Here is a 24,228-nt window from a genome sequence, read left to right on the forward strand (position 1 = left end):
ACGGGGCGCGAGGGGATGCGTTGCATCAAGATCCTGCTCTTCATCTTCAACCTGACCTTCTGGGTGAGCGCCGCGCTGGGCGGAGCGGGGCCGGGCGGAGCGGGCCCTGCGGGAGGAGCCCCTGACTGCCACGGGGTCCCGACCTGCCGGGCAGGCTGCAGCCGGCATGGTGTTGGGGGCCTGTCGCAGCACAGCAGAGCCCCACGGCGCTGCCCCCTGCTTTGAGGAGGTCTGCGGACCCCTCAGAGGAGCACTGCATAATAGGCTACCTAAGGTTGCATTGCAAGAGTAGCCCGCCAGTGCTCTTGACTTCTACTCTCTTTTATAAAGATGCATCTCTTCCTAGGAAAGTACAAACTTGATATAAGAAGACAGTACTGAGCAGAGAGAACATCTTTCTTAACTTAGTTTAAAACAGTGACCGTTTCCCCAAAAGCATAAATTTTCAAACAACAGGAGGCCGTTAGAGGATCTCCCAGCATCCCAAGCAGCGCGTTGCAGCGGAACACCACTTCTTCACAGCATCAAGTTGCTTTTTAACAATGTAATTTCAAACAGTGAGCCAACAGCTTCTACTTTTACAAACTCATCCTGAGAGACGAAGTCCTTGCATAATACTGCACTTTGCTGAGCACTGCCCTAATGTGTCACTGAAACAGTGTTCTGTTGGACACAGTCCTGGGCAACCTGCTCTAGCTGACACTGCTCGAGCAGGGGTTTGGACCAGATGATCTCCAGAGGTCCCTTCCAACCCTAACTATTCTGTGATTCTATTTATTGCAACACCCTAATGAGATCAGAGAAAGTTATGCCCACTTATCACACCTTCTTAACAGTCACAGTGCCACAGCACAACTTAATTCAAGCTACCTTACTTCTTTCTTTCACTTTCCTTCATGCTGCCAGTTTCACATTGTGAACTTTTCAGTTTCACATTGGAAAATAATCAGAACTGTGTGGGGGGTTTATGTCTTTTTTCCTTCTGATTATCTGTTTAAAAAAAAGTCATAAAATATTCCTGTTCAGCCTCTTTGGAGCAAGCAATTTTGGGATTTTGTCTCCTTTATGCTTTAAACACAGTTAAACCAAACGCTTTTCCCTCTTGGTGACAGCTCTGCAAGCTCCAAGTACACAGAGCTGCTGTGCTTCAAGCTCTGTGAGCAGAGCTTGCAGCTGCAAGTCAGCAGAAGGACAAAGCTTTGCGTTATGTTGTTTCACAGAAGTGACAATTACTGTGTTTTGTTATCTGCATTTACATTGAGAAGGAAGAAACCATCTCCTCAGTTGGATTCGGGCGTTCATTTCAAACATATCCAAGCTACCAGAGTCACTCAGAAGCCTGGACTGACAGGAAGGGACTTGAGCTGCCTGCCTAGTGTGCTCCGGCAGTCCCAAGGCTGAGCCCCTGCTTGCAGTAGGCGAGTTCCCAGGGCCATGACCAGGGGTGTGGGGGGATGGGGGGCAACTCCTGTTCTCTGAGCCACAGCTCATTTTGTTTTTCACCTTCTGTGAGGAAAGCTGTGATCCTGAGCTGTTCAGCTATATGCTTTCCTGCCTTCTTTGCTTGCTGTAGCTATGCTGGCTATTTCAAGTGCGGGGAAATGCAGGACAGACTCAAAAACACCACAGCAAGCTGCTAAGGATGTGGTAAGCAAGTATTTTGTGAACCTCATTCCGGTTGGGCAGTAGCTGCAGAACTAGGCTCTGGGCCTCCACCAGTAGAGTTGGAGAGCATTGCGCCTGGCCCTGCAAGGTGCTGAAACTGTCTGCCAGCACACACACCATTGCCTGGTAGGTTTATAAATGTGCCTGGCACATGATGGGTTTGAGATCATTAGCTACAGATGTTTCCCCTCATCTAACATGCCTTGACACTCCTTTTTGTTCTAGACTTGCTTGCATTTAAGGGAATTCTTCCTTGCATTTGACAGCATCAGTCACTTCTTTGTCAGACATTTCTGTGACCCAAGGTACTGTACACTGTAATCCTCTTACATCCTAGTTTTGATAGGGAGTCCCACAGTGATTTATAGGAAAAATATCCTGTCATAATTGATCCAAATATGCTTAACTTCAGCACATCTCTAAGAGCAGTAAAGACCTCTCTCTTCTTTCTGGATAAGCCTCTAAACAGAACCCTTCTCACAATTCAACAGCAGCAGCAATTCTGAAATGGCCAGACTGTCACCTACAGTTTGGTATGATGATGAGTTAGAGGTCCAACTGGTGCCTCCACAGCATCATGTATCTCATGACCCTGGAGCTGGAACAGTGATGCATACAGGGGGAGAGGGCACTTCTCAGCCCAAATGGCTGCTATTTAGCCCTAGAACAGCGATGAGGGTTGAAAAAAGTCAGTGAAATTACTTCTGTCCTAAAAGTCTGGTGTGTGTCAAGCCAGCAGGGCTCAACTGCTGGCAGGCAGCACTTCCCCAGACAAGGGTTTTACTACAGAATATTGTCTTCAATCCAGGCCCAGGCCTGGAGTGGCACTGGCCTCCTGCACCCTGGCTGACTGCAATGCAGTTCTAGGGGTTAGGAAGGAGGGCAGAGTGTACCCTGCTGGTTTTGCAGCTTCTCTGTTCTTCTCATGCGCACTCAATCCCCCACCTCCCACCCTGCTCCATTCTCTATTGCAGTTCAGGACAAGTTTTGATGACTAAAAGAGCTTATATATAAGGTTTGAAAATCACCAGTGAATTGAGCTGAAAGAAAGATGCACATTGTTCTATGATAGGAATTCAATGTTATCAAATACTAGCAAGAGGTCCCTGAATTTTCTGATGGCACAGTCCTTAGCTGTGGGGTTTCAAGAAAGTACAAGGTTCCAGTGACCCTTCTTTGATGCCCTCCAGCCAACGGGCATTAAAGTATTAACTGGTGTATTTATTTTCCAGCTGGCAGGATTGGCTGTCATTGCCTTTGGTCTGTGGCTGCGGTTTGGTGGGGTTATGGCAGAGTTTGCTTCAGACAAAAGATCTCCAGAGTATTTCTTCATGGGTAAGTTACAGTGCCTGTGCTGACAGCAGCTGTCAGACTTGCTTTCATCCTGGGGCATGCAACACACCCCACACATTAAATTAAATGAAGGCCAACAATTCCTGAGTCGAACTGCACAGAAGCGGGCATTGTGGCGCTGTGTATCATGTGGGTGATGGCTTTCTTCATTTCTCTTCTTGGCATCAGCTTCCTTAGGCCAGCCTAGTTGAACTCTTCTCTCAGACCTGATCCAATCCTTACATATGATTTTGTAAGTGAATTGTTCTGATACTGCTGGAATAGAAGTTGAGAGGGGTGCGAGATAGGGCTCACCGATATACCCTTCCAGAGCTTCTGTGCAGCTGCTAGCCAACAGAACAATGGTGACAGTGTCACTCCTGAATGTTTCCACTACCAGTGCCACAGTAAGATTTTTGCTCATCAGTTCTCCCTGTGTCTGCACACAGAGGCCCTCAGTTTGGTTTTGGGAATCAAAGCAAACCCTTCCATGGCTGAAAAGTAAAACTGCAGTGTACAGTCGTCTCAGGAACTGTTCATCCAACCTAGGCAGGAATTGGCCAGCTCCCCAAGCCTAGAGAGCTGGTGGTATTGGTCACATCTGATTTTAGGAATTTAAAATATTTTTCTTCTCCTTAGGAATTCCAGTTGGGTTTTCTGGAAATGCCACCTGTTACATGTCTATAGATATCTTTAAACAGCAGCTGTCTAGGACTGCCAGCAACTGCATTGCTCCATCCATTGGCAATTGCAACTTGTCTTTACATTATAAGAGTCAGGATTTTTTCTGTTTTAATATATTACCCCTCAGGATGAACTCACCCAATAAAATCCAATTCGTACATTCATTCTTGCCATCTACATATGCCAAGTGTTAATGACTCCTGTCCTGCCTTGTCCATCAAGCCACCCTGACAGAGGAGCAGCTGGAGAGCTCCAGGGAAGAGAAAATCTTGGCTGTGAACATAAAAGGATTAAATACAGGCATTACTGGAGGCATTGACTGCTTGCCACAAATGAAAGTTGAGCCAGGGTGTCCTATAGCAGTCAGTTACCCATCACAGGACTATTAACTGGGCTGTGCGGTTACTTTAAATACCCCCTTTGTCTTTATGTAGACCTTGACTCTTGACACACATCAGTCCTAACTCAAAGCTTTTTTGTTACATGCAACAGGGCCAGAGACACTTAGCAAACTGTACAATACTGTGGGAACAGACGGGTAGAGTATTATGTCCAGCGAAGCTTCTGTGGGAAATTAGGAGGCAGAATAAAACCATTTAGATAGAAATTTGGCTGGGACATCCAGGTTACTGTAAAATACCCTGTGGCATCTTTACTGACCCAGAGAGCTAGGATGTATGGTTTACTTGTTCTCTTCTATTTGAGCTGCTACTTTAGCAGTATGTTGGACCATCACTTCATCTCCAGATCCAGTTTATGCTTGCTGAATTCCCTGTGCTGTATCTTGGAACTCTTCCCTGCCTCATGTTCTTATGTTTGACCCAGGAGATTCAACAAGACAGAAGGATGTTCTGGCCTTCACAATCATTGTTGGCTTGTTAGAAGCCTGTGATATGAATAAGCACCATAGTTGTTTCACAGCTTTGCAGGGCAGAATGTAGTGCTGGGTAAATAAGATTTTCTTTGGTTCACATGTATTTAGATCTCTGAAAGGTTTAATCTGCTTCAGTCCTGAACAGGAATTACAAAAGCTACTCAGAGATGTTCACTCTAGGAGCCTCGAAGTCTTGGGGAATGTTCTTGTAAAAGTTAGTTATATACCATGCCATTCAAGTATTGTTGGGCTGATTCTCACAGGTTATTTATAGAGCTGTACGCTGTAATATGTAACCACTAGCAGAGGAAGTGCTAAGGAACAGGACATAAATATGATGAGAAATCTTTCGAACTTGCAGTCTTGACTGAACTCTACAGCAAACTTTTGCCTCTCTCTAATAATAGGCATTGTGCTCTGAGTGGAGTGTGCTTGTTAAAGAAAAACGAAACAAAAAATTTTCTGCTCCCCTTCCTCATTACTAATCATGCTAAATGCTGTTGTGACTTCTGAGCGTCTGATGGGGCAGCCAGTGCTGTCAGAAGTTTGAGGCTGTTAATGACCTCTGACTAAGGCTGTGGTAAAGGAACAGTGATAAGTTCAGCGCCAGTGTTTCTTTTTGCAGCAGACAAAGCTGCACTTGAGAGTCATGCTCAAGTTCTTTAACTCTGTAGATTCCAGCTCTGAGTCTCCCTTGACATTAGTGCATTGGGCCCTTCTCAAGGAGCTTCTAGGAGTCTTGTTTACTCAGCTCTGTGTGTTTGCTCTGTACCATGCATTCTGGGTGACAGCCAGGATTTTGCATAGCAATTCTTAATATGAATAAGGCTGCAATACACAAGGATCAGCTGCCCAGAGGGCTGAAAGAGAAAGCAGATCATCAGTATGACTTGGCAATATAAACACAGGGCCATACATTTCAAAATCATTTCTATAGCTCTGTTTCACTGAACTCTGTGGCTGCTTTGTGATAACTCAAGCCTCTGTGATCAGATCAGCTCCAATGCAGTGTTTGGAAAAACCTTCAGCTGCATTCAGAGTTTGCTTTGTAGGCTGAAGCACTGTCCAGGATCACTGTCTTGCAGATAACGTCTCCTTTTCTTGATTCCAAAGAGCAGCGCATTCTGCTCTTTTTATACCTGGATTGAGCTGCCAGCTGTATCCAACTGGTTTCTTTCTTGTGCTCACTTCTCTTTTTCCCTCCTGGATCTGAAAATTTGTTTTAGTTTAAAATAATTGATAATTACATCCTTGCATTTTCCATTAGGCCAGAATGAGTCTCCTCAAACAGCCTTGTCCTTTACTAGCAGTCCATCTGCCTTTCTGCCCCCGGAATAATTTTAGCCACAACTTGCCAACCAAGCCTGTTCATCTTTTCCAGCCACTGAAATATTTCTGTCAGTTTGAGAACAACTTGCATGCAGCAGTGCCAAGGTCAAGCACATATGTGTCGTTAGTTTTCTGTTGCTTGTGGTTTTGTTTTCAGTGATCCGTATTCCTCACTGCAGTTAGCAGTTTTTAAACTTACAAGCGTGGAACGGGAATCCTTTGTCCCATGCAGTCTCCCGCTGCTCTACCGAGTGTATCCCATGCTGGAGCTGAAGACAAGTTTCCAACTGCATACAAGGAGCAGCCTCCTAAAATTCTCTCCCTCCAGACCCCCAGTTCTGAAGTTCCCACTGCATTGGCAGACATAACAGTACTTGTATGTTGGAACATCTCATAATGTTTTTTGTGCTTGTGCTTCAAAGTGGTGAGGCAAAACTGCAGCTTTCCTGTTCCTTTTGCAGTTCAGCTCTGGTAGATTTCATATATTCCTCTCTCAACCATTCTTCAGGAGAAAAAAAAAAAGGATAATTACAGCAAAGGTCAATAGCTGAGCAGTCACCTCTTTCATCTGAGTTGTCTGTGACATTGTACTGACCAGATGGAGCAAAGGTCCGTAGAAAAAAGGGAATTCCCTCGGATTCTTCCTCATTCTTGAGACTCCTGTGCCAAGAGTCTGGTGAGTTTTTACTGGGCAGGAAAGCATATAACAGTCAGGAGGGAAAGAGAGGTGCTTTTATGAACCCAAGACGTCAGCATTGCTGTCTCACAGTTAATTGGTTCTGAATTAGTTCTTTGTACTCGTGCTGTTCTTAAATTTAAGAATACTTAAAGCACACGTGACGACAGAGTACCTGCTGAGTGAAAGTTCAGCATTTGTGAAGAAAAAACTAATGCAGGGACTTCTCAAGGAACAGTTCAAGATACTGCCTCTTCCCTTTTTGCATTTGGTGGATGAGGATGAAAGTCTGTTTTGGCTCCATGGAGAACAGAGAACACGGAGGACAAACTCTGTGAGTTTCTAATACGTGAAGTGCCTAGGGTCACATCACTGCCAGTTACAGTAAACAATGAAATGTATGTACCCTACAAGCCTCAACCATGAAGGGTAACAAAAACTACTGAAAGTGAATGAATCAACCTGGATGACTTTCTCACAGTTTCAGAACTGAAGCATTGTTTCTCCTGCACAGCCAGAGCTCACAATCTTTCTCCTATGCTATGCTCTCTTTGCTCCAGTTCCCTGATCCAAGCTGTGGTCCAGGCATTCATCAGGGCCAGACCAGTTGTGGGTAAAAGTTTCAGGATGGCTGTGGCTCTTCCCTGGGGTCTGTGAGAGTGTGAGTGATCATTCTGGCTTTGAAAGGTGCAGTTAAATGGTGCATGCCTTAGGATATGAAGTCATGTCTGGAGCTGAAAGATATTAGTAGTTTTTCTCCATAGTAGTGGGTGCCCACACAAGCAGGAGTTGGCCAGCAGTTAAGTCCATGTGAATTCTCTGCAATTCTCTGTTCCTATGCCTGGTTCTGTTATAGTTCTGTTCATGTATTTTGGGGTCAAGCACTATACTCTTAGTCAGCAATATTCTCTCTCCAAGATCCAGAGCCCCATAAATTCTATCAGCTTTTAAAATAAGAGCTGTTGGCAAAGTAGCCTCTGTGCAGCCATGCAATACCAAAAGTGGTGTGTCAAGCAGTCCTGCCATCATGTGTATGGGACCTCACAGAGGCTTTTAGTCTGTACTTAAGACTTAAGCAATGAACTTATCTGTCTTTCTTCCTGTCATCTTATGCGCAGGTCCCTTCTTCCGCAGTTAAGGAAGAGAGGTATAGAAGAGGCTGATTACTATTTCCTGACTGGAAAACAAAAGCTGCTGCACTAGAAATTTGTTTAAACAAATGACACAAAATCAAAAAAAAAACTTATTCAAAATGAAAGCTGTTGCAAAGTCCTCAGTTTCTGTGCTGTCACTTGCTCCTTTTTAGGAGCAAGTAGCTCCTAAAAGCCAGTATCCTGCCTGGCAGAGTATAAGGCAAGGCCACCACAAAGTCAGAGTTCTAACAAAGCAAGCTAATTAAACCAAGTAGAACAATCTGTCCAGCTACCTCAGATTGATTGCTTTCTGTTTGCAATATGCTGAAAATCAGGAGGCATTTAATTTTTTAATGAGTCACTTAAACATGACAATGTGTTTTAAACTATCCTTTTTTCCCGGTAAATTGTCTTCACCTTTCTCCCACCTCACTCTCTTCATGTGCAACTACCTAAAAGCTAGCCAGTTCCACATAGCAACAGCAATTGAACTGACAGTTATGCCATTTCCTTCTTTGACTTCTATAACTCACCCTTTTCTCTAGGCAACTGCAGGTCACCCTAGTGCCCTGTCTGGCCTGTTATTTCCAACTCCTACATGTGTTTCTCATCTTTTCCAACCGTGCATTTGCACTACTTGTTTCTTGGTGCTCAACTGAGGGATTGAAAGCCTCAGTTCTTCTAGGGAGGAGCACATTTGCCTCAAAGATTGTAATTCACACACAACCTCAGGAAAATCTCTTCAAATCATGTCTGGGTTCTAGGACTCCTGTCATCACTGCCTCTGGATCCCTTATGCCAGGAACAGAGCTGCTTGTTTTCTTGGTGGAGTATGAACAGTCGGCGGCTTGTTCAGTGTTGGTTACTCAGCCCAAAAAAAGAGCAGAACTATTTAAAATGGAAAAAGTGACTGTAGCAGCCAGGTAGAAAAGGAACCCATGTGAAATAAAGCCAGACAGAGAGACACTGTGCCTTTGTCTTCTCCTGCTCTTTGCAATAGGCTCTGGACATGAATTTGTATCTCAAAGCTCTCAGTGAGATTTTGGAGAAAACCAACTCTGTGAATGGGTTCTATTCTGGAGTCTAAACTTAGATCTCTACCAGCCTGAGAGGCTGGCAGAGGATAGCTGGTGGCAGTGGTGATGGTTCATGCCTTGTCTGAAATAAGAATGGTTTTAATGCTCACACTAATAGGTTCCTCACTGCCTACTTTGTGTTGTAATGTTTCCTTTCTGCTTCATAAAACATTGGCAGTAAGCGTCCCTGCCAATCATGTAATTCTTTGCAATGGGAACAGAGAGGGTCTGTAGGTCTAAGGACACAGTTGTTACTCTGTCCAAGTGCCATGGGACAAACTATCGAACTAGTTGCATTTCCTTTCAGATTAGTTATGCATAGACTTGCATGTTACCTTGAGATAGGTTTTTAATCACTCTAATGAATAAAGAGCAGATGTCTTGCAGATTTCACTCATCATTTTTCTAACATGAGGCTGATTCCTCCCTCACTCTGATACACATAAAGACATATTGCAGTTAGTAGCTCTAAAACTCCATCTTTCTCTTCTATCTAGCCTAAAATGATGAAATTCTGTATTACTGCTAAGCACAATGGTTTTGTTCATCCACAAATGGCACACAAAATACCCTTTATCCTTCCTGAGGTGCTCCTTCATGCTTGCAGATCTGCTGTCTCCAAGTCCAATCCCAATAGGGTACATGTGCTCACAGCCAGAGAAAACAGTATCTTAAGGAAGAATTCTGTGCCATGAACACAGATGCCAATCAAGATATCTGCTCAGTTGTGACTTTGCTGTTCTCTACTATTTGCAGGCATAGGTTGCTCTGAGATTGCCAGTCAACTTCTTGATTCACTGTCTGTTCCCCTTATAATTGCAAAGCAGAGTCTGCTGGAAAGTGGGAATCCCTCCTGTTGAAATTTTCTTGGGGAATATCCTCATGTGACACTTTCCTTTCAGGAAATAATGATTTTCCCATAGGATGAATAAAAAAATTGAGTGTGTAGAAAAGCTGCTGCTTTAATGCTTTCCAACTTTGTTGTTTGCAGACTGAAACAGTGGCTGAAGTATGGGCTTTTCTCCCTCTCACACTCTGTTTTTCAGCCAGAAGAGAAATCAATTTTTTGTTTGGTGTTCTCTCACTTGATATAGTGTTAAAAATGGAAGTGATCATTTGTCTTCATAGCTTATAAAAATCTGTCTGTGTGTGTTTGTTTTAGCACAGCTAAAAACAAAAAACAGAATATTTTCCCACAGTTAAAAAATAGATAAGCAGCAGGGATTTTCACAAAAAAGGTCAAGAGAATTGTTTTTGTTCAAAAAACTCATTCCTATGAAACTTCATTTTGATCCCCCTGTGTTTATACAGAGGCCCATACTTTCTCCAGTGTCCCTCATAGTTCTCAGTTTGTTGGCTCAAATCAATCAATTTTCTGTTGCATTTTGCACACAGAGTTTAAATCTTTGGAAAGTGCCTCTTCATCCCTTTGACATTCAGGGGCTGAGAGTGACTTGCTTTGTAGGACTTGCATGCAGATGCATTAAATGTTCCCTGAGTTGCGGGCAGCCGCATGCATGGCAGGTTTCTGCCATTTGGTCCCATGTTTGCCCTCTTTAATGTCATACTAATGTGACTGTTCTCAGTATTCTCTCTTCACCTGGTGTCTGTTTCTGTGTGGGATGTGCGGTGCAGAACACCCTGCCAAAGAACTCTAGAGACTAGTAAGTTGTAAAACTCTCTCTCTTCTTCATTAGCAGATAGAGACCAAAGCAGTGACAAAATTAGGAATCAGGAAATGAACAGAGGCAAGAAGAAATAAGAGGAAAAATTTCAAACAGGCCACAAAAATTTGTCTCCTTTCTACCTTGTACTCTTCTACTTTTGTTGCACAAAAAGCTGCAACTAGACAGTCTTCTCAAAATTTTCAATTCAACGAAACAAGCTCTCTACCTTGACCTGACTTGCACACTTCTTTTCAACATGCTGAGCTTTGTGGAGAAGTGTTCTTTGCGTCAGAGGTTCTGGCTAACAAACGTGTTCTACTTTGCGAGTATAAAGCAAGTGTCTTTGTTGTTTCTCTTTCTGCTGTGCTGTGGATGCCAAATTGGAGAGCATGGCAAGGCTCTGTATTTTACAATAGAAGCAGTTATGAACAGGAGATGATTAAGGCTTTGCTTTCCATCCTGCTTTTTTTAAAGGAACAGGGTCTAGTGAAGCTTAGTTACTTTTGACACATGATACTATCCCATAGCAATGAATGAGATTAACACTACCAAACTTCTGAACTTGTCTGCTTCTTTGCTGATTTTAACTGGCCTAACTTGACTGCCATCAGTGGACAATGTCTCTAGGTAAAACTGTGATTCTAAGGGTGCCATAGAAAGTACCATTCTCATCCCTTTCTTTCCCTTCTAAAGAGTTTTGATTTTCAGTTTAGGTCTATTCCTATTACAGAATTTCAGGTGATACCTCCTCCATGCTTCTTAGATTTGGTGAATTTCTCCATTGCTACTTACATCCCCCTGCCCTAGAAAAAGGATTCCTAGCTCCCTGTTTTAGATACTGACACCATCTGGGATGTTTCTGAATCTATTCCTTGGAAATCCTTCCAGAAAAGCATCTTCCAGCTGAGCATACCTGCATCTGGGGACTAAGAATCCTCAGTGCAAGCTGAGAAGTAAGCTGCTCCCTTTGAATTTTTTTCAAGAAACTCTTAAAGTGCCTCCTTCCTGTATAAAAGGTTATGTGTATGTATATATAGTAGTTATTTAAAAACACCTTTAGCTTTGTGGATTTTTTTTTTTTTAAGCATCCTCAGTATTTTCCAGCTAGAAATAGCTCTGTGAGTATCAGGAATTACTAGTCCCAGGCTGAGCAAGGACAAACTCTGGAACGAACTCTCCTGAATAGGAGATGGAAGGAGGTGATTTTAAACTCTTGGCTAGCACAACTGAGAGGCTGGGACATGCAGCAAGTTCTGCTTTGTTTAGTGAGTGGTGTGAGAAGTTCTTCCTGTAACACGCCTTAAAAGGGAAGTTCTGATTGAAGTAGCGGTTTAGCTATGAGTCATGCAAGTGAAATGCTAAGTCTGTTTCTCAGACAAGCAAATTCAAATTCCTGAAAGTGGTCTTACCCCTGAGCCTCAAAGAACTTTGTCTTCTCTAGCTAGAAGCAACAAAAAGAAAAGAAATGGGAAGACTTCTTTCAGAAAAGTCTTCTTAACAGAAAAGTCTCTCTCTCAAGTTGCCCAATAAGTAATTACAGGGACTGAAGTAGGGAGTGACATGCAAAAAAGGGTCCAGGAAACATCTTCATAATTACATGGCATTTGTCACCATGGAGATTTCAAAATGACAGTTCTGGTGTATGGCAAATGAACAGGAGGTACTGCACCTGAGAGAAGTTGCAATTAGTGTGTTTTTCCAATTCACCCTCCACAAGGGGCTGACCTTTATTCCTGACCCATATACATCTTTGTGCCTGCCTCCCTCCCTCCATGAAAGCAACTGCATTGTGAATATGTGTACAAGCATTAGCCTGAAGAATGCTCAGTCCTGGTGAGTCACAAGGTGCTGAATATTAAGATTCTGGAAAATACAGATATGATCCGTCAGCACATTCAGCAGCAAATCCCACTTATCTGTCATCTCAGAGCTGGCAAAGCCATATTAATTAAAATTACTTGGTCAGTATTTAGCACAACGTGCTCTTCACTGGCTATCCTTGCTACAAGAAAGGTATGGGACAAGGAGGAATGGGAGGGGAGAAGAATCACAAGAGGTGGGATGCATATCTGGGTGATATCCAGTGACTGGACAGTGACTACGCAATGAATGGCCAGGCAGAAACCTGCCTTCTTCAAGCAGGCTGCAGCTGTGAGGCAGTCCAAATTAAGTCATGATGATAAGCGCTGAGTGAGTTAATATAATTTTGTATGCATATATGTGGCTAAATCCTCTACACTCACATATTTGTTTTTTTCATTTTCCTAGCAATTATTGCAAATTGTCATTAGTAGGGTTTTCTAGTTTAGATTGGGCAAGGGCTGCCAGCAGCTTTGTTAACCCTAAAGATTTGGGTCAGATTTAAAAATAATATTATAAAAAATGTATTTGAAAATACTAAACATTCTCATGAAAATTTTGTGTGGTCAAATCTGAGAGCAGGACTCACTGTGCCCTCTAGTGTGCACAGTCTGTAGCTCCACTGTCCCCTCATAATGGCTTGGGGAGGGAAATGCAGCAGATTTTTCTAGCAGTAGATAGGCATGGCAAGTCTCTGTGTGTCCTCAGCGTTGCCCACACAAGACAAAGACCAGAATTAAAAGGCACTGCGCAGAGCCTTTGATACTTTGGCTGGCACTACACTCAGAGACAGTGCACAAACAGCTGTGGTCTGATGAGAGCTGATGCCACATGCAAGGGTGTGTATTGCCTAAGCATAGATCAAGCAGTTTACATTTACAAGTGAGGAAAGAAGAATTCTGTGCTCTAGTTTCCTTTTGTCCTAGGCAGAGCCCATACAAAAGATAATGCTGGACTTGTGTATTTGCAGCAGCATTATAGGTGCCAGAGATAAGTGCTATTTCCCTTACCCCTACAGTCTTTGTCCTCCCTAGTTCTGAACATAGCTAGGGTCCCAGGTGTGTTACTTTCACTAAGTACAGGGCTATACTGCTATCTCCCATGTTCTATACCTGTTTCAGGCCTGGCCTTTGCTGGCAGTCTCATCCCCAGATAGCTTCATTATCCTCTTAATGCATTTAATCTGATGATCCACAATTTGCTGGACTTTCTTTATCTCATGAAATTTCTCTACACGCACACAACCCATTTGGCCAGTAGCTTCAAGTCCTTTCAGCAACACAGTCCCAGGAAGAAGTTGGCTAAGGTCTGTTATGTACTGCCAGGCAACTGACTGAGCATTGCTGCCAGGTAGCTTACTAAGCTCTGTCCCTGTATAGCGTTACAGCACATTTTCAGCTCCGGGTTTCACAACAGGATTAAGTCCTCTAGCAGCAATGTTGGATTTTCTTGCCTTATATTCCTCACTGAAGAGCTGTAAAGTAGTTCTGGATGGTTTGGTGTATGTTCTTCCTGGACTGGGCTGCTCTTGGGACAGGAAACCTGAGAGGTGAAAGCCTTCTCATTGGTCTTCATGAGGTTTCCCAAGAATTCTGAAAAAATCATTGGGCTCCTTTTGTGGTGAGAACAACATTTCTGTGTATGTGGGATGTTCTTCGTGAGAGGTAGACTCAGTTGTTGTTTTGGATGCGAATGTGTGGTTTTGACAAAATAGATAGCAGGCTTTGGGAAGAGAAACCTGCTTAAATTCCTGTCTGATTCTGATTTTCCATAGGACTCTATGTATTGGTGGGAGCAGGGGCTCTGATGACCACAGTTGGATTTTTTGGGTGCTGTGGAGCAGCGCGGGAGTCTCAGTGCTTACTTGGAGCAGTAAGTAAAAGGTTTCAAGGGCCTGGTCTGTGCTGGAAAATCATCCAAAAGCATATATTTTGTGTCATTAGTGGAAAGATCTTTGCTGTCCAAGATCTGAAATGTTTCATGTCCTTTTAATGGCTAATTTAACATCTCCAGCTATGGTGCTATTGCAGAGTTTCCATACTTGAAGAAGTTCTATTGCTCATCTCTATGAGGTGTTTCCAGGAACTACCTTCTGTCTTCTCCATTGAACTATCATCTGAGCCACTTCTTTTTCACCTCTGTTTCCATACTACAACAAATCTGACTTGATATCCTTCTCACTGACCCTGCTTACCAGCTTTCTCTATCAGTTACTGCGTGTGCTGTTGAGGCCTGGACAAGGATGAGGGACTGACTGGCAGTCCATATAAAGCACACTGTGCAAAGTAAATTAACATAAGGTTCTCTTCTCCCTCTGCAGTTTTTTGCTTGCTTATTGGTGATATTTGCTGCTGAGGTCACTGCTGGAGTATTTGCCTTTATAGGCAAGAAAGGGGTGAGTAGCAGTCTACTTCTACGGTAAGTTCTGGATTCCTGTGACCAACTGATCTACAGTCTGGGCCATGCATTGGAAGACTTTCCAGGAGACTTTTCCCAGGAAGACCCTCTGACATTCTTATCTGTAGTCAACAAAAAGCTTGTGTTCCCACAAGTCCCATTTCAAAACAGGATGCAGTTTCTGCTCCCCTCTATTAAAGAAAATCTATAGGTGTGATTGAGCATTATGCCCAAGAGAAACATCAAGCAGAACTATATGATAAGGGGGCATAACTTGAGAAAAGTGCAGATAAACTCAAGCAGTGAACTTCTCCAAGTAATGAGTGTTTGACCAAAACACAGAATATAGCATCTGTAGATTCTGCCCCATGCAGAGTCCCTCTGCCGTTGGGCCCCCAAAGCTCCTATCTTTCCTATCATGTCTGCCTCAGTTTACCAGAAATAGTTTCCTGCTCTGGCGGTTGATGACAAGCTGGAAGTTTGCACTGGATTTTGGGTAAGATTTACTTGCCTCTCACTTGAAAAGTCTGATTTCTGCAGGCAATACAGGAAGCCCAGAAAATATATGAAGACATTTATGATGACTATATGAAAAACCCAGAAAAGGTCAACGGGACTATCTATCACTACCACTCAGCTGTGAGTAGCCCTCCTGAGCTTAAACACCTTGTATTATTTCTCTGCTTCACAGTACCTTTTAAAATTCAGAATGTCACCCACTGAGATATGAAAGAATAGAACGGAGAGATGCTTAAACTGAAGCCAGAGGGTCATAACTGTGTTTCCTGACGGCTATGATAGAGTTCTGGGTTTCAGATCCCAAGTGATCCCTGCCTTTGAAAGTGAAAATGGCCAGGCTTTTAAATTTGAGCTAATGCTTCTGGTCTTTGTACAAAAGATGTGACTATTATGACCCTTTTGGATTTTAAAGTCCAAGAATAAATACTCATAAACACAGAGAGAAGTAGAAATATCTGAGCCCATCTCTGCATTTGTCAGACAAAAAAACTGTGTCCAGTGTCCCAGGCCCTACAATATTACCAATAATATTAAGTGGCAAATCCCTTAACTAACGGCACAATACAGAGAAAGAACCAAAAGCACATAATAATGTAACCCAGCTCAGGCCACCCAGAGAGTGTCTAAACCAGATTAGAACCTGTAACTTCCTGAATCCCACTTGAGTTCTTTTTCTATCTACATTGCCTCCCACAGAGATCAAGTCATCCCCCCTGCCTTTGTTGCTCCTTACAGCATTCCCATGTTCTTTATAACAAATATTTCACAACCTCAGACCCTTCTGTCCTTCTCCCACGGCTGTTATTTCTGACCCCAAGAGGAATTCCAAGCATTTTGTAGGAGATATGCAAACAGGAAAAACAAACCCTCTAAAATGCTCTGATTTATCACTGTCTCCAAACCCAGCACTACATTCTGTCTGAAATAAAGATTCCAGCATGTTCTGTTGCCGATTTTGTGTGTTGCCCATACTACTGTATGTGCTATTTGAACTTTCTGCTTTCTCCATTTAACAACTTCTTCTATTTCCTTGGAAGCCAAGGATCTGCATTTCCAAGTGCTTTGTTATGAGACACTATGATAAAAATCCCTTCTGGAAGTTTTTGTCAATCCACTTTTGTCTGTTCACTGTGACTTCAGACATATGAAACTGATTTTTGAGAATTTTGGTCCGTGCAGTTGGAACTCTATCGAAGGTAGCAGTTGATATAGGGGATAAGTTTTGACTTGATCTACATTGTTTCTCTTTGTCATTGCTGACAATTAACTCACTTTCAGTATGAAACAAGCCTATGGTTTCTCCCTTCTTTTGACTCTTCCTCTCTCTCTCTCTCTCTCTCTCTCTCTCTCACATAGCTCCAATGCTGTGGTAAAGATAGTATGGAACAACAAATGGGATTACCCTGTCCAGAAAACATCCAGATGCCAAAGGCAAGTGTCCTCTGTTCTGTTTTTTCTAATGACTTTCCTGTAGACATGTCATAGTTTGAAAAACAAATTTCCCTGGTGACAGAGAACAAAGATACCACAGATGGTGGCATCAGGATGACATGAATTTTGTGGCCCAGAGAGGCAGCTGGGTTGAGAGTTTAGTATCCAGTAAGCAGGTGTGGTATTTTGGACAAAAGGCAGTTGGCACCTGATTATTTAAGAGATCCCCATTTCATGTCAATCATTTAAGGAAACATTCTGCAAGTAAGAGAAATGGGAACTTCCTTTTTACCTTGCAAATTCCAGCACGGAAATTCCATATGGAGTAGAGTGGAGGTAGAAGGTAAGTTGGAGGTTGTATTAAACACGTCCGGCCCTCATTTCTGAAGCCTGCTTTGCAGCCTCCCATGGTAGCTGTGATAGTATTATATCATCTGAAAAACAAAGTGGAAAGGATGTAGCAGAATAGAAGTCCTAAATGAAAGGCCCCATGAAAGGCCCCATGAAAGTTGAAATTTGGCAAGTGCCTGTCTTAATCATGCATAGGGACTCCTAACTAGAAGCTTTGTTGTTGTTGAGAAGCATACTGTTGTTTCTATCTTTTGCAGAATCTGCTTGCAGTCTCAACATTAATCTGAAGGGCAAAACCTTTTGATTTAGCATAGCCTGACACAGAAAGGGTTTTAAATTCAGGAAAAACTGATTGTAAGAAGATGACTTGCGCGTGTCAACCTGCACAGGAAAGGGGTAAACAACAGTACATGGAAGTACAGATGTCCCACTAGAAAAGAGAATATGCTATGAAAATTGTCCAACAAAACACAAGGCATAGAAGCAAAAGTTAGGATACTGACTCCAGTAGCCTTTTTCATGTTCATCTGTTGCTTAGTGAGAAGAGTTGACAGAGTTGGTTGGAGTATATTTTTCCAGGAGTAAAAATATTTTAATTTTGTTTTTAATAGAACTGCCTGGTTGAAATCCAGAATGTAATTGATGCTAATCTGCATTTAGTTGGAATTGTTGGAATTGCAATTGCTGGCATCACAGTGAGTACATCCATGCTGTCACTTTCTTTATCTAAATTTGAGCACAGTACCCTGTCCTTTACTCAAAGCTTTGTGGAAAATGTTTTGCAGCAGCTGGTGAGATTCCTCAAAGCTGCAGCTATTCTTATCACTTTCGGTGTGTCCTCTTTCTAGGAATTGCTTACAACTGTGCAAACAGATTTGAGTGACTTCCAGTTTTACTGGTTCATTTTGTGTCCTCAGGTTCGCTCCGGAATATCTAATGGCAATCTCATTTTCTTGTTGTTTTAATAGTAGGAAAGATGTGTGTACATGGACTGAACTGAACAGCAAAAAGCCACAGCGGCATTTCATCTATTCCAAAACAACTGCAAGCATTGATGCTTTTGTCCCTTTGAGGATCCATTCCTTAGATTTCATAAGGAATGGAGAGTATATTCTCTCTCCAATGATCAGTTTTGTACATATTGTGCTAAAGGAATGGGATTTAAACTGCACAGTTTTCAGAACAGTATTTCTCTCCTAAATTTACAGCACCTGGTTAAAGGTAGCTCATTCATCTAATGTCACCAAAGCATCTAACTTTTCTTACACTGCACCTTTTTCCACAAGTGTGTATTGCTGTTTTTCCTAAAGTCTGCTCCTTCACGATGGAGCTGACCAATAGATGTCACCCTGCTGCAGGGATCTGGCAGGAGTGGACAGTCTGTATCAAATGCAGGCTTTAAGAGAGCATTTTCCAGCCTGTGTCTGCCATGACCTCATTCAGATTCAGAAACCAGCAACAGCATGGAGACCCAGAAGATTTGTAAGGAAATACAATTCTAGCTGGTCTGAGGAGCAGCAGGTTCATGGAGTTAGGTGGACACTTTGAAGCAGATGAAGGGTTTATGTATGGAGTGGGTAAAGAGGATTTAAACAAGCCTAGATCACTTGAGGTGTGACTTGTATAACATGTGATGGTGTACTCAAAAATACAAAGCAACACAAGTGAGACAAAGTTCTGATAATCAGGTTGCTCATCAGGGATACGCTAGAAATATGGGCATCTCATCTATGTCTTCCCATCTTAGATACAGTAGAAGTTATGAAACGATACACTCTTTTAACAGCAGAAACGTGTCACTACATGTTTCCATGCTTGTTTCTAACAAATGGAGTATGGCTGGTCAGCTATCTCTCTTTTCTTAAGAGGGTATGTGGGGAGGGGACGTGACTCATTAGCTTAACTGCATGTTAGTATTGACCATCTCCCATCATCAGCAGTGATGCCTTAACAAGTAGCTGCTAACTCTGCTTTGGAGAATAAACCTGTGGCAAAAATAAATTTTTGGAGATGCTGGCAACAGCCACTGTTCTCTGTTTTTAACATTCCCTCTAGTTAACTGTTGCCTAACATGAATACACTTTTGTATTTAATATATGATCTTGTATAGTAACTGTTAAGAGTTTAGGCTTCTCTGCAAAACTGCCATGCTCACCACCAATTCCATAGACTTGATTCCTCTGGAATCATTCTCTGCTCTTATTCAAAAGTGCCTATGCTGTTCCATGTATAATCATTCTGGAACACAGAACCTTTTGGTGCAATACCAGGTGTAACGCCAACAGTCACGATTATTCATGGCAGTACAACTCATGTTAATAATATTAACGTTTGGGGGCTGTTATGCTGACCATAACATTTAGAATATAGATCAATGAAACCAGTGTGGGCAGATAAAATCTTAGCTTTGAGTATCAGTGAGTCTCTTTCATGTTAATTGTCAGATGTCCTGAGATTTGTAGACAGAAGCAGTTGCCTGCTACCCAGCAATGAGGGCCTTCAGATTGTTCTGTTCTGTATACAGACTGGTTTTTATAACTCTTTTGTAAGTGGATCCCTAAATTGCATTCCTTCTCTTCTAGATCTTTGGCATGATATTCAGCATGATTCTCTGCTGTGCGATCCGTAATACAAGAGACATGATCTAAAATTCTTGCTGCACAACTATATCCCAGGAGTCCCACACTAAACTTCACAAGAAGCGCTCTTCTACCCAAGTTAATAATTGTAATACATTTTAATTAGTATTTTAACATACTGAGAAGAAAATATCCCATTAGGTGAGCCGGTGAATTGCATTAGTTATAGGAAAACTGAAATGAACAAAAAAGGGTTTTTAAATGTCCTTTTTAATGAAAAAAACAAAGATGCCATCTAAGACTAATTTGATTTTTAATGTTTGTATACATACAGTTAGGAGTTTACACATCTATAGACATTGTGTAAGCACATACATATCTCTCCTTACAGATACATATGCACATGAGCAGGTATCTGTCTATTCAATACCTTGTTTAGGTAAGTATGGGCAAATGGAATACCTGGTGTGTGCACATTTACTCATGCATATTCTTCTAGAGCCTCACTATGCAAGAGTGTGCACACATCCATAAGCTTACACAGCTTGAAACCCTTTCCCTACGGAGCCCTTTTGCCAAGAATTAGCATAGAACAAATGCCATTTTAAAAAAATAATACCCATGATCCATTTTGTTACTATTCTTTCCAAAGCCCAAAGAGAATAGAATTAATAAAATTAGACTTCATAAAAAAAATGTAATGTCTAAGGGCCTGCTCCTGCAAACTTGTATTCATGTAAGTAGACCTGTTGACTTCACTGTCATGCACAGCCTGGACTTTTTTTTTTTTTTTTTTTTAATAAAAAAAGACTGTAACCTTCATACAGATGCAGAAAGCTCCAGGGGAGAAACATGCCCAAGGGTCTCCAGGCTAAATGAAGAAGGGGAAAGAGGAGAAAAGCTGGCAAGATACACAGTCATTTGTGAGTGATCACAGTGCAAAATGTGCTTAAGCTTCCCAAGCTAGCCTGAGACAAAAATCAGTGAGTTAAAGGGGCCACTAAAATTTTTTTCAGCTGTCCCTTTATCCTGCAAGACTCTCTATATGGTACATATGCTAGTGCAGGAGTGGAGCCTGTATCCAGAAAAGCAGCAGCCTTGTCAGATAACCCGTGGAATCTGACTGACTGGTCCATGGTAGCCAGCTAAAGAGTAGAAAGGGTCAGGGAAAGACATGTAGCACTTTAATATCCTCTGTTTCTGCCTCTGTGACTATCACAGCTTCCATGGGGCTCTTACCTCAACCTCTCACCCTTTCTTGTGGGTGTAAGGCAGAAAAGGTAGGTAGGACATTTTTACAGAGCCATAAAGTAAATTTTCGTACTGGCAGTTATATATTGCATGATGGATATAAAAATTACACTGTATTCTTGAAATACCTCAGGGCTTGTGTTTACATAGGTTTTTTAATATTTTTATTTTTCTATTTTTCGTATTTATTCATATGAGAATGTTCCTTTTAAAACAGCCTAGAAAGGTTCTCCCCAGAAGGGGAAAATCAATTACATCAAGGGCTCAAAATCTCGTAATTTTTGGCTTTTTCCAGGTAATTCACCATTTCAGGGAATAATTTTCCCCAAGTAGATGTTTTTACGAAGTGAGGCTGTGCTAGTAATGTTCACATAGCAGCTATTTCTCTCTTATTATTACTAGTTCAGATTTCTGATGCAGTTGTGATTAGATTCTCTTATGTTCCATATTAAGAGAGTGGGTATGTTGGGGAAGAGTTTAACTTAATTATACATCTCAGTGAAATGGTCCATGACTTCTAACAGGACTGTGCATTTACAAGTCATGGAGTCTTTACTCCATTGAAACATAATGGAAGAAATGGGACTTCAGAAAATGTGTCCATTCCAGTGCACGTTTGTATGGAATATGCATCCCTTGTGTTGTTCATCTCTCCTGTTTCCAAAGAAACTCAAACTCCTATCACTTTTCTGTTACTTCAGCATTGGAAAGTGTGCTGCTCTTTCATGTTTCCTATTTAATTGACACTTCTTGCTTTCTTTTACATGGATCTCCTTTCTCTTTGCAAATTGTTCAACCACAAACTGTGACTATTCAGTAACAGTGAGACAGCTGTGCACTAAAAGCAAGAGCAGCTGAGTATGCAGGAGGCACTGCCAAGTGTGCAATTTCCAGGCTTAGCTTCAGGTTCCCAGCTGAAAGGGAGACCATATATCATGCACCAAAGAAGAGTTAGATTTGCATCCCTCTGTTCACAGCTGATGAGCTACAGATGTCATGTAAAGGTAGGGCCTGGGATCTTACTCTGCAAGCATCAGACTAGGAAATCTGGCCCTGATCAGCTGTCTGCTCCTATAACAGCCTCAGTTGGGAAAATGACGCTAGCAGCAAATCCTTGGGGGTCTCGAGCTGACACCAAGACATAAGTTTCTCACAGCAGATTACTTACTTAGCCAAAGCAATTTCCTGGGTCCCAGAGACACTTGAGACTGCCCCTAAAACTGATTCTGCCCTAAATGATAAATGGGGTAGTGTTCAGCTGGGCTGTTTTCTCCCAAGGTAAGACTGACAGAAAGTAGAAACCTGTGTACAGTAGCACCTGCATCATTTTTGCCATACAGAGCAAGGCAGCCTTCCAGGACAGCAGGTAAAAATAGTGTAATAGGTAGGCGCATGGTTCAGGTTCCAAGATAACTGCCCTAAAAGGGCAGAAAGGTTTTGTAGATAATGTTATCTCCTTCTCACACACACACAGACCCCACATGTAATGACAGTATTTTTTGAAACATGTCTACGCATACCATTAGGTTTTAATTCCTCAAGTTTGTAGCATCAGAAAGTAATGAGATGACCAAAGGTTGCTTCTTTACATGCTTACTGTTTCCTGACCAAGTTAGAATATGCCCACTCCTGCTTTTGAGATGCACTGAATACAAAGGCTGTTTGCAGAAACTTCTCTTGCTTCCCTGCCCCCCCACCCCACCCCTGGAAGAACAAAAACATCTAAGTACCTTTTGAAAACAGGAAAAAGTGGTAGTTGGGAAAATTTTACTACGAATTCAAACTTGAACAACCTACTTTCTACTGAAGATTTTTTTTCTTGAACAGTGCATTTGTTTTTCTGAGCATAATTGTTGCTTATACTCTGGGTTTTGCTGCTATTTGGGTATATGGGTATCTGCACTGCATATCAGGAACAGAATAATACCAGTTACTGGTTTAGTTCTCTGGATTACTGGTATATATTAAGCTGGAAACCAACATGTTAGGCATCTACTAGTACCCTGAACAGAAGCCAGAAATATAGTCTGTTTTGTTGTTTCATGCTGCTGTAAGGCACATAAGGTATTGGCAGTACTGTTTAGCAGTTTTCTCTACATGATCTTAGTATTTGAAGGTCTTTTTTTTAACTCATCCAGGAACAGAAAATTTTCCCTGTCATAACTGTAAGAATTCTTCCCTGTTGCTTTAAGATCATAGATAGTTGACAACTCATTCAAGTTTTCATTAACTAGCCTGAGCACCCCAGTTTAATGGTCAGGTGTCACAGGCTGGGTTATGGCTATCAAAACTGGATATAGAGTGCTCACAGTTTATTGTGCTGCACTCTTTTGTTTCAACTCTGATACTGCAAAAAATCTTTGTTTTTTGCCAGCAATACAGAATCATTTCCAAGAAACTATTCTATGGGTGTTCAGTAAGAAAGCTATTCAAAGATAACTAAATCCAAACCAAGATGTAAACTTCCTCAAATACAGTTCATGCTCCAGATGATGGATTTAATCCAGATATCAGTATTTAATTAGCAAACTCATACCCTCCAATACATGCATGCTCCAGATAGGCAGTAACTGCCATATAAATCAGAAGTACCCACTTAGTCTTGTCCCTAGTACCTGTTTCAGAGAAAAGGGACCAAAATTCTCCAGGGGACAATTATGAAAAAGCACCATACACATTTTCTTCTTAGCCTGTCAACCAATTTGTTCTAAAGATAACGATGTAAATAGCTAATGCCTGTATTATCTCCTTAACATCATTATTCTTGTTTTCCTTATCTAGTTTTTCCCGAGTAATTGATTTCAGTGGGAGCTTCATTTGTTACAGGAAAACCTCAGCTAGTTTTGATATCCCGCAGAGACTGAACAGTAACTGATGGAGCACAGCTCTGTAATATCCCTACATTAAAGATTCATTTCACTTTTATTTAGCCTGACAGCTCTAGTTTTGTAGCTAAATATATTTCATATGTAATGAAAAAGAAACCGAGTTATCTTAAGCCTTCAAATGCTATCTTTTACAGCCTTTGGAAACTAGTGATTAACAGCGTCAGATGCTGTTCATAGAAAACGTACATAAGTAAAGCTTGTCAATCTTACTTCCTCCTCTCTGTTGGTGCTCCGCCCATGCCAATCTTCTGCAATACACAAGCCGTTCCGTTACAGCATACTCGTTGCTATAGCACAAGTTCTGATTTTAGACAGAACTGGAATATCAGTTTATGATTGCAGTCTGTAGCAGCATTATGTCTATGGCAGCTGTGAGAGAAAAAATTGGGCTGATATTTGTTCTGACGCTGAAATCAGTTTTTACTTCCCTTTAGCGTAGTGTGTTCTGAAGGGGCGTTTTATCAGCTTTTCTGTGTTGAATTTGAAACAACATTCTAATAAAAATAACCTGAAATA

At 41.8% G+C, this 24,228-nt stretch overlaps 2 protein-coding genes across 6 annotated transcripts in view; one reads left to right on the forward strand and one right to left on the reverse strand.

Annotated features, from left to right (window-relative positions):
• LOC112971630 overlaps positions 1 to 24,228 on the reverse strand; it is a 133,913-nt gene that overhangs the window by 109,416 nt on the left and 269 nt on the right. For 4 of the 5 annotated variants that reach the window (XR_003255422.1, XM_026077228.1, XM_026077227.1 and 1 more), the window contains exon 2: positions 16,936 to 17,077. Coding sequence is in view for 4 of the 5 variants with exons in the window: in XM_026077228.1 (XP_025933013.1) it covers positions 16,936 to 17,052 (117 nt within the window). In the remaining variant the exon portion in view is untranslated. Of the gene's footprint in view, positions 1 to 16,935; positions 17,078 to 24,228 lie in introns of those variants that run through there. The other variant, XM_026077225.1, reaches the window with a different exon arrangement.
• Positions 7 to 24,228, forward strand: TSPAN2 (tetraspanin 2). Its single transcript, XM_026077230.1, has 8 exons — positions 7 to 63; positions 2,898 to 3,000; positions 14,071 to 14,168; positions 14,617 to 14,691; positions 15,234 to 15,332; positions 16,569 to 16,643; positions 17,606 to 17,689; positions 19,577 to 24,228. The coding sequence occupies exons 1-8, from the start codon at positions 16 to 18 to the stop codon at positions 19,640 to 19,642; spliced, it is 648 nt and encodes a 215-aa protein (XP_025933015.1). The 5' UTR covers positions 7 to 15; the 3' UTR covers positions 19,643 to 24,228.

This window comes from Apteryx rowi, unplaced genomic scaffold, assembly GCF_003343035.1.
Source record: "Apteryx rowi isolate R43461 unplaced genomic scaffold, aptRow1 scaffold_45, whole genome shotgun sequence".
In the NCBI taxonomy this organism is placed as follows: domain Eukaryota; kingdom Metazoa; phylum Chordata; class Aves; order Apterygiformes; family Apterygidae; genus Apteryx; species Apteryx rowi.

What these genes read in the sequence shown, in the direction of transcription:
- TSPAN2 (XM_026077230.1), top strand. Translation starts at nt 16, where the DNA reads ATGCGTTGCATCAAGATCCTGCTCTTCATCTTCAACCTGACCTTCTGG. An exon ending in CTCAGTGCTTACTTGGAGCA is followed by an intron (nt 14,169 to 14,616) that starts GTAAGTAAAAGG and finishes CTCCCTCTGCAG; the next exon opens with TTTTTTGCTTGCTTATTGGT. An exon ending in TCTATCACTACCACTCAGCT is followed by an intron (nt 15,333 to 16,568) that starts GTGAGTAGCCCT and finishes TCTCTCACATAG; the next exon opens with CTCCAATGCTGTGGTAAAGA.